Source organism: Mytilus californianus, unplaced genomic scaffold (genome assembly GCF_021869535.1).
Source record: "Mytilus californianus isolate M0D057914Y unplaced genomic scaffold, xbMytCali1.0.p SCAF_20, whole genome shotgun sequence".
Classification (NCBI taxonomy): Eukaryota; Metazoa; Mollusca; class Bivalvia; order Mytilida; family Mytilidae; genus Mytilus; species Mytilus californianus.
This window is the reverse complement of record NW_026262669.1, coordinates 11389995-11409102: the sequence shown is the minus strand read 5'-3', so window position 1 is coordinate 11409102 and position 19108 is coordinate 11389995. Positions and strand designations below refer to the sequence as shown.

Sequence of the window (19108 nt, the reverse complement as noted above, 5' to 3'; positions counted from 1 at the left end):
ATCTTGTCAGAATTTTATGAAACTTATATCATAGGTTTATTTCAGCAATGTCTTTGACACTTTCGAAAATAAGTGCTGATCAAATACTTAAACGAGTTATGCCCCTTGTAAATATTAATTATAACAGTAATCACTCTGAAGCCTTCATTTACCAAAAAAAAAGTGTTTTTTCTGCCCCTGCCATAGCGGAGGGGGCATTAAGTTTTACCCTTGTCTGTCTGTACATCCGTCCGTATGTCCCAAAATTGGTTTCCGTTCTACAACTTTAGTTTGCCTCAACCAAATATTTTGAAACTTATACACCACATTATTACCACAAAACACAGATCAAGTTTGAATTTGGGTGGTGTTAAATTTATCGTTCTAGAATTATGTCCCTTGGCCTTTACAAATGGAAAAAATGCTGAATTTATCTTTCCGTTCTCTAAAGTTTGCCTCAACAAGTTTTGAAACTTATACACAATGCTCATTACCACAAACATTGACAAAACTCAGATGAAGTACAAATTTTGGTAGTGTCACTTATACCGTTCTTGAGTTGTGTCACTTTGTAACGTTATATTCAAGCTTGGGCATCATCTATGTCCCATGGACACATTCCCCATTTATTTAGTTATTGCCCTTGTACCTAAATAGATAGACAAAATATGTGCAATGCGGGGACATTTGAACTCTGTTCTTTTATTTTTTTTTAATTTTAAAACATTTTCTCTATTCTGTAGCATACATGTATATACAGACCATTAGCTATTCACAAGGACAATCGATTCAGTGAGCAAGCTTCTGACACAGCTGCAAACTATGTAAAATCATGTTTTGTAGACTTTTTAATATAATAATCAACTTATACAATCTTTATTGTCATCATTTACAGTAATACACAATGTGAACATGTGATAAAAACCCATACTGAACGTAGACAAATAAATTGAGAAGTGCCCTTTCCCAACCTAAAAAGTTGCCTGCCCTCCACTGTCAGATCACCATTCATTCAGTAATGTAGTTTGTATTAATGTTGTACTTGTATAAAGTGGCCTGCCCTCCACTGTCAGATCACCATTCATTCAGTAATGTAGTTTGTATTAATGTTGTACTTGTATAAAGTTGCCTGCCCTCCACTGTCAGATCACCATTCATTCAGTAATGTAGTTTGTATTAATGTTGTTCTTGTATAAAGTTGCCTGCCCTCCACTGTCAGATCACCATTCATTCAGTAATGTAGTTTGTATTAATGTTGTACTTGTATAAAGTTGCCTGCCCTCCACTGTCAGATCACCATTCATTCAGTAATGTAGTTTGTATTAATGTTGTACTTGTATAAAGTGGCCTGCCCTCCACTGTCAGATCACCATTCATTCAGTAATGTAGTTTGTATTAATGTTGTACTTGTATAAAGTGGCCTGCCCTCCACTGTCAGATCACCATTCATTCAGTAATGTAGTTTGTATTAATGTTGTACTTGTATAAAGTTGCCTGCCCTCCACGGTCAGATCACCATTCATTCAATAATGTAGTTTGTATTAATGTTGTACTTGTATAAAGTGGCCTGCCCTCCACTGTCAGATCACCATTCATTCAGTAATGTAGTTTGTATTAATGTTGTTCTTGTATAAAGTGGCCTGCCCTCCACTGTCAGATCACCATTCATTCAGTAATGTAGTTTGTATTAATGTTGTTCTTGTATAAAGTGGCCTGCCCTCCACTGTCAGATCACCATTCATTCAGTAATGTAGTTTGTATTAATGTTGTACTTGTATAAAGTTGCCTGCCCTCCACTGTCAGATCACCATTCATTCAGTAATGTAGTTTGTATTAATGTTGTTCTTGTATAAAGTGGCCTGCCCTCCACTGTCAGATCACCATTCATTCAGTAATGTAGTTTGTATTAATGTTGTTCTTGTATAAAGTGGCCTGCCCTCCACTGTCAGATCACCATTCATTCAGTAATGTAGTTTGTATTAATGTTGTTCTTGTATAAAGTGGCCTGCCCTCCACTGTCAGATCACCATTCATTCAGTAATGTAGTTTGTATTAATGTTGTTCTTGTATAAAGTGGCCTGCCCTCCACTGTCAGATCACCATTCATTCAGTAATGTAGTTTGTATTAATGTTGTTCTTGTATAAAGTGGCCTGCCCTCCACTGTCAGATCACCATTCATTCAGTAATGTAGTTTGTATTAATGTTGTACTTGTATAAAGTTGCCTGCCCTCCACTATCAGATCACCATTCATTCAGTAATGTAGTTTGTATTAATGTTGTACTTGTATAAAGTGGCCTGCCCTCCACTGTCAGATCACCATTCATTCAGTAATGTAGTTTGTATTAATGTTGTTCTTGTATAAAGTTGTCTGCCCTCCACTGTCAGATCACCATTCATTCAGTAATGTAGTTTGTATTAATGTTGTTCTTGTATAAAGTGGCCTGCCCTCCACTGTCAGATCACCATTCATTCAGTAATGTAGTTTGTATTAATGTTGTTCTTGTATAAAGTTGCCTGCCCTCCACTGTCAGATCACCATTCATTCAGTAATGTAGTTTGTATTAATGTTGTACTTGTATAAAGTTGCCTGCCCTCCACTGTCAGATCACCATTCATTCAGTAATGTAGTTTGTATTAATGTTGTACTTGTATAAAGTTGCCTGCCCTCCACTGTCAGATCACCATTCATTCAGTAATGTAGTTTGTATTAATGTTGTTCTTGTATAAAGTTGCCTGCCCTCCACTGTCAGATCACCATTCATTCAGTAATGTAGTTTGTATTAATGTTGTACTTGTATAAAGTGGCCTGCCCTCCACTGTCAGATCACCATTCATTCAGTAATGTAGTTTGTATTAATGTTGTTCTTGTATAAAGTTGCCTGCCCTCCACTGTCAGATCACCATTCATTCAGTAATGTAGTTTGTATTAATGTTGTTCTTGTATAAAGTTGCCTGCCCTCCACTGTCAGATCACCATTCATTCAGTAATGTAGTTTGTATTAATGTTGTACTTGTATAAAGTGGCCTGCCCTCCACTGTCAGATCACCATTCATTCAGTAATGTAGTTTGTATTAATGTTGTTCTTGTATAAAGTTGCCTGCCCTCCACTGTCAGATCACCATTCATTCAGTAATGTAGTTTGTATTAATGTTGTTCTTGTATAAAGTTGCCTGCCCTCCACTGTCAGATCACCATTCATTCAGTAATGTAGTTTGTATTAATGTTGTTCTTGTATAAAGTGGCCTGCCCTCCACTGTCAGATCACCATTCATTCAGTAATGTAGTTTGTATTAATGTTGTTCTTGTATAAAGTTGCCTGCCCTCCACTGTCAGATCACCATTCATTCAGTAATGTAGTTTGTATTAATGTTGTACTTGTATAAAGTTGCCTGCCCTCCACTGTCAGATCACCATTCATTCAGTAATGTAGTTTGTATTAATGTTGTACTTGTATAAAGTGGCCTGCCCTCCACTGTCAGATCACCATTCATTCAGTAATGTAGTTTGTATTAATGTTGTACTTGTATAAAGTTGCCTGCCCTCCACTGTCAGATCACCATTCATTCAGTAATGTAGTTTGTATTAATGTTGTACTTGTATAAAGTTGCCTGCCCTCCACTGTCAGATCACCATTCATTCAGTAATGTAGTTTGTATTAATGTTGTACTTGTATAAAGTGGCCTGCCCTCCACTGTCAGATCACCATTCATTCAGACTCAGTAATGTAGTTTGTATTAATGTTGTTCTTGTATAAAGTTGCCTGCCCTCCACTGTCAGATCACCATTCATTCAGTAATGTAGTTTGTATTAATGTTGTTCTTGTATAAAGTGGCCTGCCCTCCACTGTCAGATCACCATTCATTCAGTAATGTAGTTTGTATTAATGTTGTTCTTGTATAAAGTTGCCTGCCCTCCACTGTCAGATCACCATTCATTCAGTAATGTAGTTTGTATTAATGTTGTACTTGTATAAAGTGGCCTGCCCTCCACTGTCAGATCACCATTCATTCAGTAATGTAGTTTGTATTAATGTTGTTCTTGTATAAAGTTGTCTGCCCTCCACTGTCAGATCACCATTCATTCAGTAATGTAGTTTGTATTAATGTTGTTCTTGTATAAAGTTGCCTGCCCTCCACTGTCAGATCACCATTCATTCAGTAATGTAGTTTGTATTAATGTTGTTCTTGTATAAAGTGGCCTGCCCTCCACTGTCAGATCACCATTCATTCAGTAATGTAGTTTGTATTAATGTTGTACTTGTATAAAGTGGCCTGCCCTCCACTGTCAGATCACCATTCATTCATTAATGTAGTTTGTATTAATGTTGTACTTGTATATAACATGTATAACCAGTGTTTCTATGAATATAGACAATGTTTGATTGATATCTCGTTAAACATGCCCTTTTCATATTATCATTTCACATGTTACATGCCATTTTTATAGGCCTGTTTACGGGACATATTATGGTATACCGTTGACCATCTGTCCGTCCGTCGTCAACATGTCGGACATTAACTCAAAAAAGCTTTAACCAATATGCATGAAACTTTGGTGAATTGTTTATATCCATTGATGTGAGCTCCCTTTCGTTTTTTATAAATTTCAGATTTACCGTTTCCGAGTTTTGGGGTTTTATTCATTAAAATAGGGGGGATTTTTCCAGTTTTCCGACAATAACTCAAGAATGCTTTCACCAACTTGCAAGGAATTTTGTTGAATTGTTTATATCTATTGACATAAACTCCCTTTCGATTTTTATAAATTTAGATTTTACGTTTCAGAGTTACAGGGTTTTATTCATAAAAAAGGGGGATTTTCCAGTTTTCAGACAATAACTAAAAAATGATTTCAGCAGTTCTCATGAAACTTTGGTGAATTGTTTATATCTGTTGATGTAAGCTCCCTTTAGAATTTTATAAATTTTAGATTTTACATTTTTGAGTTATGGGGTTTTATTCATTAAAAAAGGGGGGATTATCCAGTTTTTGAACAACAACTCAAAAATGCTTTCAGCAGTTCTCATGAAATTTTGGTGAATTATTTATAGCTATTGATGTAATCTCCCTATTGATTTTCATAAATTTCAAATATGACATTGAGAAGAAATTGCACTTTGTTTGTTTATAGTCTGACAACAGATTTACTAAGTATTGCACAACAGCAAGAAATCTTTAATTGAAGGTAAATTCAATTCATATAACCAATTTCAAGTTCTTTGACTACATTTATTCAGAAACCTATAATATGTCAAATATTTAATTACAATCCAAATTCAGACCTGTATCAAGCATGTCAAGCTTGAATATTGTGTCCATTTTTGCCCCAACTGTTCAGGGTTGGACCTCTGCGGGCGTATCCAGCTGCACTCAGCAAAGCAGTTTATTACATGTTGCAGGATTGGCACCCTGCCCTTTAGAAATCCTAGCTGGACCACTGTCGAGAATACAATTTGGGTTGTCTCAGTTTATGTCTGAAGTTGTCATTTATAGTTACACATTATAATGACAATAATGTGTTTTTACTTGTCAGAAACTACCAACTAAATACATTGTATCTAACCAAATGTCTGTTAATGTGTGTGGAAAGAGTATTTTTCACTTTGCATCATCTTCTGTCAGCTGAGCCATTCTACGTTTGTAGTTATCTTAAGAATACAGATTTCAGTTATATTTAGTTCACGTCATATCTGTTATGTAAAACTATTTTAATGGCGGACGAAGAAACGTTGCCAGGTAGCTGGAGTCATGGAGTAGATCGAAGTAACTTTGATTTTCTTGTTTTGGTCATCACATACAATGTACATGCAATCCATGTCTTTAAACTTGATCACACACATTGATCCATGTCTTTAAACGTGATCACACACATTGATCCATGTCTTTAAACTTGATCACACACATTGATCCATGTCTTTAAACGTGATCACACACATTGATCCATGTCTTTAAACGTGATCACACACATTGATCCATGTATTTAAACGTGATCACACACATTGAAGATTGTACTTTATAATTTTTGATGGTATTGATTTTCATCATGTTACTTTTTGCTGTGAGTTAACATTTACTTATTACTTGTGCATGATGCAGTTTAACTTTATGACATCAATACATTTGTTAACCCTTTCTAACATGCCTAAAAGGTAACAAAACTCTGATAGAATTAAAAATACATTTGTCATGTTTGTAGCATCTTAGAAAAATAAAAATTTTGTTATTTTACTGATAAATTTAATTAGTTTTTGGCAGTCAACACATTTCTAGTGACAGCAGCAATAGCAGACACATCTCCACAGAACCTTTATGAATTTTATATATCCGACCATACTATGGTGTATTTTATAGTATTTCTTTTGAACTGAATAAGAATGTGATTTATGATTGATAGGAATGGAGTCCAGCCATATGCCAGTCAGTCCAGACATTGATGAACAACCACCAACATGGAACAGTGGGGCTGCATTTCAGATCAAAACAGAGGTACAATATAAACCAGTCAAGTGCATAACCCTGTGTATTACATTTAGAGCTTTACATCATTTTTTTTTTAATTTAATAAGTACTTATATGCTTACAAATGGCTTATGGAAGTAAGAATATTTGATGTCGTGAGTTACCTCCCATCATTTGTTTTTTTTATACCAAAACTGACCAGTAAGAACATGTAGGATAAGATTTCATACAATTTGTGGTCCTAAGTGGTATAGTGGTCAAGGTAATTCATCTATAGTGATCACTAGCCAGTCAACACTGAAATTATGAGTTGGAAAGCTGCTTGTTGCAACGTGCTTTAAATTTTGATCTTGTCAGTTTTCCTGCTTAAGGTTGGTTGTTCACTCAAGGTAATCCCCCTTCCTCTCACAATTAAACTTTGATCTTAATTGACAAGGATTGTCAGTTTTCCTGCTTAAGGTTGGTTGTTCACTCAAGGTAATCCCCCTTCCTCTCACAATTAAACTTTGATTTTAATTGACAAGGATTGTCAGTTTTCCTGCTTAAGGTTGGTTGTTCACTCAAGGTAATCCCCCTTCCTCTCACAATTAAACTTTGATTTTAATTGACAAGGATTGTCAGTTTTCCTGCTTAAGGTTGGTTGTTCACTCAAGGTAATCCCCCTTCCTCTCACAATTAAACTTTGATCTTCATTGACTAGGATTGTCAGTTTTCCTGCTTAAGGTTGGTTGTTCACTCAAGGTATTCCCCCTTCCTCTCACAATTAAACTTTGATTTTAATTGACAAGGATTGTCAGTTTTCCTGCTTAAGGTTGGTTGTTCACTCAAGGTAATCCCCCTTCCTCTCACAATTAAACTTTGATTTTAATTGACAAGGATTGTCAGTTTTCCTGCTTAAGGTTGGTTGTTCACTCAAGGTAATCCCCCTTCCTCTCACAATTAAACTTTGATCTTAATTGACAAGGATTGTCAGTTTTCCTGCTTAAGGTTGGTTGTTCACTCCAGGTAATCCCGCTTCCTCTCACAATTAAACTTTGATCTTAATTGACTAGGATTGTCAGTTTTCCTGCTTAAGGTTGGTTGTTCACTCCAGGTAATCCCGCTTCCTCTACCAATTTAAATTTGCAGCCATGATCATGATAATATTACCAAGAGTGCTAAAGTGGTGTTTTAATTGTTTAACCATAAAAACAGTCATATTGTACAAACTTTTTTAAGGGGTCATCCATAATTGTCAACCATTTTCCAAAGTGTACAAAACATACACTTTTTCAGACCCCCCCCCACCCTCCCTCAAAAAGTGTACATCAACCATTTTCAGATTTCAAGACGAGAATCAATCATTCTTAATAAAAAGAAGATCCTGTCTATTATCATGATTATAGTTTAGTTAAATATAGAAATTTGCATTGAAAATAAACTGAAACATATCTGACTGTTTTATTTGATGACATCTATCTGCATGATCTGTGATGCTTGTGTTTTGTCAGAATAAAGAGTATAAAGATACCATTTTGTTGTTTTGTTGGTTTTAATGAATGGGATAGATGCATTTACATGCAGATTATATACCAAGAAATTACACTGAAAGCAAGCAATTAAGCAGATAGCCTGAACAACATCTATACATGTATATATATATATAAATTGTGGCCTACATTTTATGCAAGATTATGTCTATTAATAAAACCTTCATACCACAGGCATCTAGTTATTAAAAGATTTGTTTGGCGAGCCATCATAATCTGTATCACATATATTTTAAAACATGCTACTTTTAATGTACAATTTTACGTTATTTTCAAACGCATCAATGATAAATGGCTTCATGGTGGTAATAAAAAAACCGAACCCTGCAGAAACGAAAAAAATCCGGAAATAAAAAAAAAAAGCGTACGGTAAAAATTATGATTTTTTAACCCCCTCTCCCCAAGTGTACGTTTTGAACACTTTGGAAAATGGTTGACAATTATGGATGACCCCTAAGCAATTATGCACTTGGGATAAATTGTTAAAAGTCATTTAACATGTTTAAAGTGTTATGTATGATTAATTTATTTACTTGAAAATGTTTGAATCGTGACATTATCAATCATCATACAAATGGTTATTTTTATTCTGTAGGTTTTTTACAAATCTAAAAATGCAAAAAAAATTTTGCTGAAAAGAATTTGGCATGAAAGGCTAGCATATTAAGCATGTTAAGGTGAAAATAATATTTATAACTTCTTCTTAAAAATGCATAATCTGACTTCAACAAGTCTTCTTAGATTTTACTTGTTTATGTCTGAGCTCTGTCTGATATTGAAATATAATTTAAAAATATATGAGGCTTGTGAACTGTATGTGGATAGGCACCTGTAGGAGTTATCCCCCTTTTTATTGTTATAGTGTGAGCTGAAAAAAAAGAAATGAAATCCTTAAATTATTTTTTGGTTGAAATGACCTTTTGCTGTCAAATTGACCATTTCTCATTTTACAATATCAGAGTCTCAGCTGGTTACAAACAAACCTCTATAAGTTAAGGAACTACAGATAGCACCATGACCAAAATAACAAAAGTCAGTTAAATCCAAAACAAAAAACTAAAGAACATCAACCTCACAAATAAGTTATGGGAATTTGTGTTTATCACCAAAGTTTGTTCAACACAATGTTTGATGACTTCTTTTCACATGTTGAACTAATTTTTATACGACCGCAAAAATTAAAAAATTTTTGGTCGTATATTGGTATGACGTTGGCGTCGTCGTCTGGCGTCGTCCGAAGACACATTGGTTTTCGCACTCTAACTTTAGTTTAAGTGAATGGATCTCCATGAAATTTTACCATAAGGTTCAATACCACGAAAGGAAGGTTGGGATTGATTTTGAGGGTTATGGTACCAACAGTTAAGGAATTAGGGGCCAAAAATAAGCATTTTTGTAACTTCCAGACAATAACTTGTGTGTAAGTGTATTGATCTCTCTGACATTGTACCACAAGGTTCCATATCACAAAGGGAAGGCTGTAATTGATTTTGGGGGTAATTGCCTCAAAATTTTAGGAATTAGGGGCCAAAAAAGGGGCAAAAAACAAGCATTTTTCTAGTTTCATGACAATAACTTGTGTGTAAGTGTTTGGATATTTCTGAAATTGTACTACAAGGTTCCATATCACAAAGGGAAAGCTGGAATTGAGTTTGGGGGTAATTGCACTACAAAAGTCTAAAAGTCTGAAAGGACCAGTTTTTGTCTTAATTTGCATGAACTTTTACTCGACATTCTCCAAAAGTATGACTTGTGTCTTAACTTTTCTTGACAAATTCTCATTTATATTAAATTTGTATGAAATTTACTCGACATATTCTCGACATTCTGAATATGGTCTTAAAATTTCTTGACAAATTCTTGACATTTGAATACTGTCTTGAAATTTCTCGACATATTCTCGACATTCTTATTTGTTCTCAGTATGGCTTGACATATTCTGAACATTTTGAATCGTGTCTTAAATTTACTTGACAGTTCTGAGTTTTACAAATCATGACCAATATTCATGATATCACTTTAATCTTTATTTCTCTTTATATGATATACTGTTGTTTCAAGTTACACTTCTTTACAACAAAAATAAAAGTAGGGCATGTAAATATAAAATAATTGAAAATTTGGGTATATAAATATTTTTACAAATGCAAATATGGCTATGAAATCTAAAGTATAAAATAATTAAAATGTGGGTGTGTTGATATAAAACAATTTCAATGTGGGTTTTTAAATAATTACAAATTTTGATTCCTAAATCTTATAAATTAAATGATTCAAACCAATCATACTGTAGACATATTTCATTCTACATTCACAATATTCAATGTTGATATGGTAAATAATTATTATACCAAAATGTGGTTTATATAAATAGCAAATTATGATGATATACAAATCATTCATTTAACAGAAGAAAAATTTGTGTAATATCATCTGTTGGAATATATTAAGTATTACACATGGACAGGATGTTCCCCATAAAATTAAGGTATTCCACACCCCAGAGTACACGCAACTGTCAAATAGAAGTTATTGCTTTACCTGTAATCAGCCATACAACTTATCAGTTGACCGACCATGCCACTACAATTTAAAAAGTTTGATAGATGAAAATGAAAATCATCATTTTGATGAAAAAAAATTGAATTGAAATGGATTTTCTTAATCAAATTATGAAGTTAATTATTTTAACATAAAAACAAATTGAATAATTCCCAAAGATTAAAAGAAAATTATTATCTACTCCAGGAATAATAAAAAAAATGTATTTATAATGGGTCCCATCAATGATTTCTATAGAAATCATCGGTCTTATGAAATGGTTCTCAAACAGACATGCATAATATAAATCTAAACATTTTTGGAAAATGACGCTATCAGCGGCATGTTTCCGATACCATTGACCAGAACTAACGGAAGTTGATTATGCCTCCGCCTACCGCACTCGGTTTCATATTTACTATTTTACATACTAACTGGAATCTGCTTGTATTACGCTACACTCGAACAAAGTGTTGTAGTCGGACGGGATCCAGCTTACATACGTTATTTTATTTACCAAAAAGATATCTTGACCTGTCCATATGTTTTTTGTTATTAAATGGTATTTGGAGCTATTCCTTTGTTATATTTTTCATATTTATTCGAGCTTTCACTTTTATGCACATGTCTTACAATCGTAAACAATCGGTATGTATACATGATAAATAGATCCGTTTTGTTATGGTGTTGGACTTTTTACCCTCCAATGATCAGCAATCGCTAGACAAAATAGTTCTCCGAAATAATGTCAGCCTTTCATGCCAATTCAACTTTATTATCATTAAAAAAGTAATAATCGGAATCATTTTGATATCCATTGGATAGAAACTGGTCTTTATCCAGATTTACGAAGATTTTAATAATCGAACATTAGTAATACGGTTATACCCACGCGGTGCGTATGAATCTTTGTTTACAAAGTTATAGCAGCAGAGTCTGTAACTGTATCATTATTAATTAACTACACTGTTATTGTACTTAATATGATGAAAACTGCATATGCAATATAAGATGTCAACTCGGCCAATACAGATTTTTTTTCCGTATTGGCCGAGTTCTGATCCGGCCAAAACAGGATTTCGGAACGTGTCTAGTTTTTAGATCGTAAGTCACGATAAACTCAAACTGAAAGAAAAAAGTTGTTTGTACGACGCAGTTTTTATTTACTCACCATAAACAAGCTGAAACGTTCAGTATGGCATATATTTTAGGTTAAAGACGGTCCCATTCATTTGATAAGCATTTTGAAAGTAGACGATGGAATTATTTCAGGTTTGGGGAACGAGTAAATTATCTCAAAGTTCATTTCTTGACGACCTCATAATTTCATCATGTCGATGGTACAAATCGATTTTTACTGTTTACTTTCGCTTCTCATGTTTTGTAAACGGTCTTTTATTTTTTAACCCGAACCAGGCATATGCATTCTGTAATTGCGCAAATCTTCGTTCTTTGGTCAATTGGCTTATGGATAGTTGTATCAATTTCAACTCTTACATTATTTTTTTTTAAAATATATTTGCATTACACATGCAATGGCAGTACCTTTCCAATTACTATTTATGTGTTGTGTCTAAATTAAAGTTGTAACACTTTATAGTGACTGGAAAGGGTAGAAAAATTCATTAGATGAGAAAAGGCTGAAGATACATGGAAACGGCACCAAATCATTAGATATTGCATCTTATAAAAAGAAACTGAGATTTGGATACTTCCACTTCAAGGTAAAAATGTTTATCTCTTGTGAAATGAAATAAAAAAATATTGTAACACTGTAGTTAATTAATAAAGATACTATTACATGTATTTCTGTATTGGCCTTATTGTTGGTCCTCGGCCAGCAGTATTGGCCTTCGGCTTCGCCTCAGACCAATACACCAAGACATGGACCAATAACAAGGACAATACAGAAATACTTACGCAATAATATTATAGAATGACAGTATGGTTCAATAGCGGGAATCAGCCCCTCAACTACTTTTTACATAAATATTAACTTCTGGCTTCATATCCTTGTTCGTCTTGTCTGGAGATCTTGTTGTAGTTCCAGTTAGGCAAGCATTTTAGAGACGTATCCCGTCCATGCTCTCTTGACTTGTAATTTCTGGTGATAGATTTTGCCGCTTGACGTTGTATCCTTTCAAGCTTGTTTTTTTTTTTTTTACCGTGTAGGGGTCCCATACTATGGCTCCATATTAAATTATAAGATCCATTCCTAAAGGTCTAGATCATTGTTCTAATCTGACACAAATTTCAATAACTGGAATGCTACCCAAGTTGAATGTATGGTCTAGAACAGCATTATCACTATTGAAATTGTGTTTAATACCATGATTGTTCAATGTCATTAACTTAAATGGAGACAGACATTTGACCTGAAAGGTGGTGTGGGAGTGCAAAATCAAAAACTAACTGACTATGATATATGGTTAAAGAATGAATATCAATTACATGGGTCAACATGGTCAAGGGCAGAGTTGTTATGAAATAACAATATGGCAGAGAAGTGGTTTCAAGTTTCATATAAAGCGACCTGACTGACATGAAATAAAAAATCAAAGGAGTATCCCTATTTGTCTAATCTTCAAGGTGAAATAAAACTAGTAAAACAATATTATACTATTGTCTAAATCTACAGAAATAATTTGCTTCAAGTAACAGAAATAACTAGGTCACTAGTAACTTATTTAATGAGTATGTGGGGTATAAGAGCTTGATAACAACAGGCTCTTCATAATCATTTGGTTTGAAAAGGATACTAGTAGTCTATATTCTTGATTTAGAAAAATGTAATTGCAAGACAAAAATCACATTACTTAGAATACTTTAGATCATTCAGGTAGTCTTTATTTATATGTACAAAAGAACAGCCAGTAGTCATTGGATATTGTAGATCATTCAAATAGTCTTGACCTATTTATTAGTACAAAAGAACAGCCAGTAGTCATTGGATATTGTAGATCATTCGGGTAGTCTTGACCTATTTATTTATAGAAAAAAACAGCCAGTAGTCATTGGATACTGTAGATCATTCAGGTAGTCTTGACCTATACATTTGTACTAAAAAAACAGCCAGTTGTCATCTTCACATAACACACACATATACGAATATCAATTATATGCTTACGAGACATGTTGGAATGTTAAACTAATTACGGTATGTGAAAATCAAGACTTGCATAAAAAATATCACAATATTAGAGACAGTGGCGTCATTTTTCCTCAGAGCTTTCAGCTCTTTGATTTTCTTTTCAGGAAGGATTTATCACAAATATTTATTTTTGATAAAAAATCATAAAATTCAACACTCAAATTTGAATAAAAAATGTTTTGGGTTGTTCTAAAAAATGAATAAGGTTTTTGAATCAAGATGGGAACAAATTCTTTGACCAGTCCAGGCGATTATTGTAAAGAGTAATATTACTTAAACCTATAATATTACAAAATAAAGTAATATTACAGCTCTGTGTAATATAAAGTCTATATTACAAAAAGACGTAATAATCAATATTACGAGAATCTGTAATATAGTTTTGCTAAATTACGAATATTAGTAATATAAGATATGATGACCATTTTAGTAAATTTCGACATCTTTGTTACTGACCTCAAGTAGCTTTTCTGAAAGAGCAACGACCAATATTTAGTTTCCCATATGCCAAAAAATATTTATTCTAACGCATATAAGGTTTAAATCCAAAATTAACGTTTTTCCGACGTGTCATTCACACAAAATCGTAAGTATTGACATAATGCGTATTTGAATAGTCTTCAAAGTAATTTTCGATGAAAGACACATAATTAAACTTTTCAGAAAGGTATTATGTGCAAAGATTCTAATAATAGTATAGCGTCGAAAATTCTTTAAAGAAACACATGCATTAAATTGAAACTATATTTCAGCGGAGATAACTCTTGGTTACTTAGAATGTGGTAAAATATGGATTTTAGTTGTCCCCCTTAAAATGATTAAAACTGCAACCGTTTTACTGGAATAAATGTTGTCGTGGCAGAAATCAATATTTTACCATAACTTTTAAAGGGATTTGTGTAGTATTATATATATTTATTTATTTATTTATGATATTTGAATTTTGTTTACCATCAATAGCAATATAACTTGATAATATTGTTATGTAATAAGTGTACCCCACTCAAAGAGGTGGTAGGATAAGGTATTTGACTCGTTTGTGAGTTCATACGTCCGTCTGTCCGTCGTCACTGGGATAGTGTCTTCATTTTCCCCATTATATCCAATTAATGGAGAAAGTTTCTGCTCGTTAGAATGAGTTCGATAACACAAAATTAAATGTTTATGACATTTTCTTGGAAGGTGACTCGTAAACTTATCCCATATTGATACTGGTAGTCAGGATAGCGCTCTTAATTAATCAAAACCACTTTATGTATAAATATTTCCAATAAAACAAATATGATGTATTTTTTGGAAAGGGGACTTCGCATGATAATTCTTGTCGACATGCTATGATATATTTATTATTTATCAGATACACACACTCTCTATTTGGATGAAGAATTCCAATCATTAAATCCTCGAAAGAGTTACATAAAAAGAAGGGAAAACACCGAAATGGGCGACTATTTTGTCGGAAGGAGACTATATATATATATATCGATTTCAATACAGTATTACTCTCTGAAATCACTCTAGTTATGTTTGATGCATATGCTTATTATATTGTAATATCAAAACTAGCTTGTTCGTGAGAGATTTTCTGGTACATTCGTTGTTATTGTCATTTCAACCCTATATTTATATGAACTTTTCTCGTCAAATAGCTAGCTGTACTGCCTGTGTGTTTTTTGTTATTGAAAAATAGTCTTCTGGAGAGCACAAACTAGTACCTATATCCTTCAATTGTATACAATAGTGACTGTTATCGATTGGACGACTCCTTCTTTACAATAAAAATACGGCGGATGTCACATGCACGTTTGTATGATCTGTCTCAATGAATAATATGACATCAGTTTTAGATTAAATACTATCCGTTGTGATCCTAGTTGCAACTCTTGTAAAACTAAGTATACGTATCTTGTGGAGTTGCTTTTGATGTATTTTTTGTCTTGTATTATCGATTGAGTCAATTTTCATGTTCTTATTAAACAGATAGAGCTCTTTATAGTAATGAAAATATCTCAGAACTACAGTTTTTCTGAGGCTATAAACCATAAATCTTTTGGTCTTTGGTGAATAATTGTCTTATTTGCAATAATACCATATCTCCTTATGTTTTTATCTTATATCATATATTGTTACCTAGAACAATGGCGTATAGTAGTTTTGGTTGCTATAGGTTTATCATTAAATCAACATTGCCTTTTTTACTACCTATTAAGGAGTTTCAATTATTTGTTTTGATATAAAAGAGGGACGAAAGATACCAGAGGGACAGTCAAACTCATAGATCGAAAACAAACTGACAACGCCATGGCCAAAAATAAAAAGACAAACAGACAAATAATAGTACAGATGACACAACATAGAAAACTAAAGACTAAGCAACACGAACCCCACCAAAAACTGGGGGTGATCTCAGGTGCTCCGGAAGGGTAAGCAGATCCTGCTCCACATGTGGCATCCGTCGTTATCAAACATGAAAAGCGCACACAAATGAATGTTGACTGTCAAGAAAACGTTTGGTCGCCTTATTTCAAATACTCATTGAGATTTAGATGTTTATAACTAACAAACCGGCACATTTGATTCAGTGGTATTAATTGGTTGTTGTTTGTCATTTTTATTTTTCGTTTATAGTGTTGTTATAAATCTGGCCGTTGGTTCTCTTGTTTTTTATTTTTCCCACTTTGTTAGGTCGAGGCCTCTCATACAAGAAGCAGCTGACTATACAGTATGCGTTTTGTTTATTTTTGATGGTAGTATGATGGCCTCTAGTTTCTCACATCCACAACATTTGAAATCTTTAGGATATTTGTCTCGGCAAATGTTTCACGTCTTCTTATTTTCGAAAGCAAACATAGTGCATACAGTTTGTTTAAATTAAGATTGAACAGAAATCTGAATAGATATTACCTTGCCTATGTATATTTGGTCCATGGTCACCTATACAACATTGTGAAATTAGCTACGTACAAGGAGAAAATTTATAAGTGTATGGGTTTCTTATGGACCTGAATTTGAGCTCTTAATTTAACGGTTTTATGCGGAGTCACATCAGTGAAAATTTTGAATCTGTAATTCAGTATTTATTTTATGAAAATAAGCATTATAGATCCTTAAAGAAAAAACAACGTGCCGGACTTTGTTTCATTGACAAATTGATTATAACTCGATGAAAGCACGATATTTACCGAAAATGGACGTAATGTAAGAAAAAGTCCCATCTACCGACCCTACAGATGTCATGAAAAACAACATTAGAAACACATATGTTTAGGCTTGATGATATCCTGAGGATGGCAGACAGATAATGTTTTAACCAACCCTCGCAATTTTTGGATTCCGTTTCATTGTTCTTTCATTTGATTTATATTGTATCTTTTATAAATTAATACTTTGTGCTAGGAAATTTTGTGCTTATTTTGATAAATTGACTATTAAAGATCAGTTTATTTGGTTAATGAGTAATGAAAACAAGGATATCTTGTACGAAATGTGTGCTTTCATAAAACATAATGAAAAACGCTCATAATTTATACCATTGTTTTCCGAGTAATTTTGTGTGTTTTTTCTCAGAGTATTGGGACAAGTTGTGCTAGAGGCTGCATCCAAATCCAAATGTGTTTTGCAAAAACATTATACATAACATTTTACTATGTCCTTTAAGCACCTGCCCTTGGTGACTCCTGCATTTGGATAACTGCATTATAATATTACCCATGTGCATTATTCCTTTTTGAGTACTAGTTTATGCTTATGTTGTATTTAGTGTTTAAATATTCATATTTGTGTGTATATGTTTTGTTATCATAAAACACTCATGCAACCACGCATCCCATATTGCATTATAGGACCCTAATAACCCCTAAAACCAATCACCACCTTCCTTTTGTAGAATGGAACCTTGTGGTTAAATTTCATAGAGATCTGTACTCTCATACTCAAGTTATTGTATGGAAACCAAATATCTTCGGACGACGACGACGATGACGACGACAACGTCATAGATTTAAGAAAATGTGGTATGAGTGCCAATGAGACAACTCTCCATCCAAGTCACAATTTGTAAAAGTAAACCATTATAGGTCAAAAATTTTGCGGTTGTATAAAAAACTGAAATTGATACTGGTGATTGAAATGATTTATTTAATGAGGAAATAAATCAATCAAAATGTATATTATATCTATCAAACACAATGTGTATATTGTTTCATTATAAAATATATGCTGATTTAAACAACTCATACTTGAATACAAAATATTTGCTTATTTGTATAGAACAAAATAGAAAACATTTTATTTCAAATTAATGGGCCCATACGGGCTAACATGACATTATAATAATAAATAGTTTATCTAAAACAAAAGAATACTGATGAAAAGATTTACATGATTGGTCAGATAAAAATCTGACAAATAAACAAATAACTAAGCAAAAAACAAAAAACAAAAACTTCATACATGTATATTATTAATTATGATTGATTAATGTGTCTTGTACATGTTGCAAAAGTCATTCAATAACATTTACACAAAGTAATACGCATACACATCTTAGGTAAGGATTGAGATTAAGTAAAAGGCATATAATTAATTAAAAGTATTGTATATATAGAATAACTATTCTTCCTCATTTATAATTAACTGGTTAAAGTTTTTCACTTATTTAGATATGATAGTACAAGCTTGCTGTCGCTCATTGTAGTGTTTGTCGCTTTTTAAAAAAAAAGGTAATAAATTTGTAATTTATTTTTTTCACATTCACAGCAAATTCTATATTTGCTTTTTTGATATTATTTTATATCTTCCAGTTTCTACAAATAATTCGTGGGAACCTTCAAAATACTTTTCAATAATAAAAGTTTTAAATTTCATTAAGATAAGTAAGTGTCTAATTTTCCAGACTAAAATGTTTCACTTTCATTTTTCAAATCACGTAAGTAATTTTTGCGTGAAGTTTGGTTTAAAATGAAACCAAATATAATTTGATTAGAGGACAGAAAGCCTTCGTTAATATCTTAAAATTTTAATACATTTTGTAATTGAAAAGTACGTAGTTATTTCTGATTTTGAAAATCTTTTGAGTTTGCAAAAACGTAAGATAATATATAGAAATTCTGACAAATTCTGTATTACAAGTTATAATGAGGTGGAAACCTTCCTAGCTCACAGCAATAATAACCATTAATCAAAATTTACAATTTGTAAACAATATAGTGACCTTGTTATTGGTAAACTTATCATGTCAGTTTATTTTGCTAACACAACCTGGCATTTATACATTTGGTACCGTTAATGTATTTATAATTAATAACCGCCACATTCTGATGGTGAATGAATTAAACAGGTGCCAGCACTTCAGGACAGAAAGGAAAAAGAAAACGATAAATGTGTACATATTTTGTGACTTTTATATATATTGTTTAAAGTTTATATTGCAATAAACGTTTGAATTG

The 19108-nt window shown here is 32.9% G+C and overlaps 1 protein-coding gene across 4 annotated transcripts in view; it reads left to right on the top strand.

Annotated features, from left to right (window-relative positions):
* LOC127731786 (uncharacterized) overlaps positions 1-19108 on the top strand; it is an 88863-nt gene that overhangs the window by 3256 nt on the left and 66499 nt on the right. For all 4 annotated transcript variants that reach the window (XR_007995785.1, XR_007995784.1, XR_007995783.1 and 1 more), the window contains exon 2: positions 6376-6467. Coding sequence is in view for 1 of the 4 variants with exons in the window: in XM_052240623.1 (XP_052096583.1) it covers positions 6378-6467 (90 nt within the window). In the remaining 3 variants the exon portion in view is untranslated. The remainder of the gene's footprint in view (positions 1-6375; positions 6468-19108) is intronic.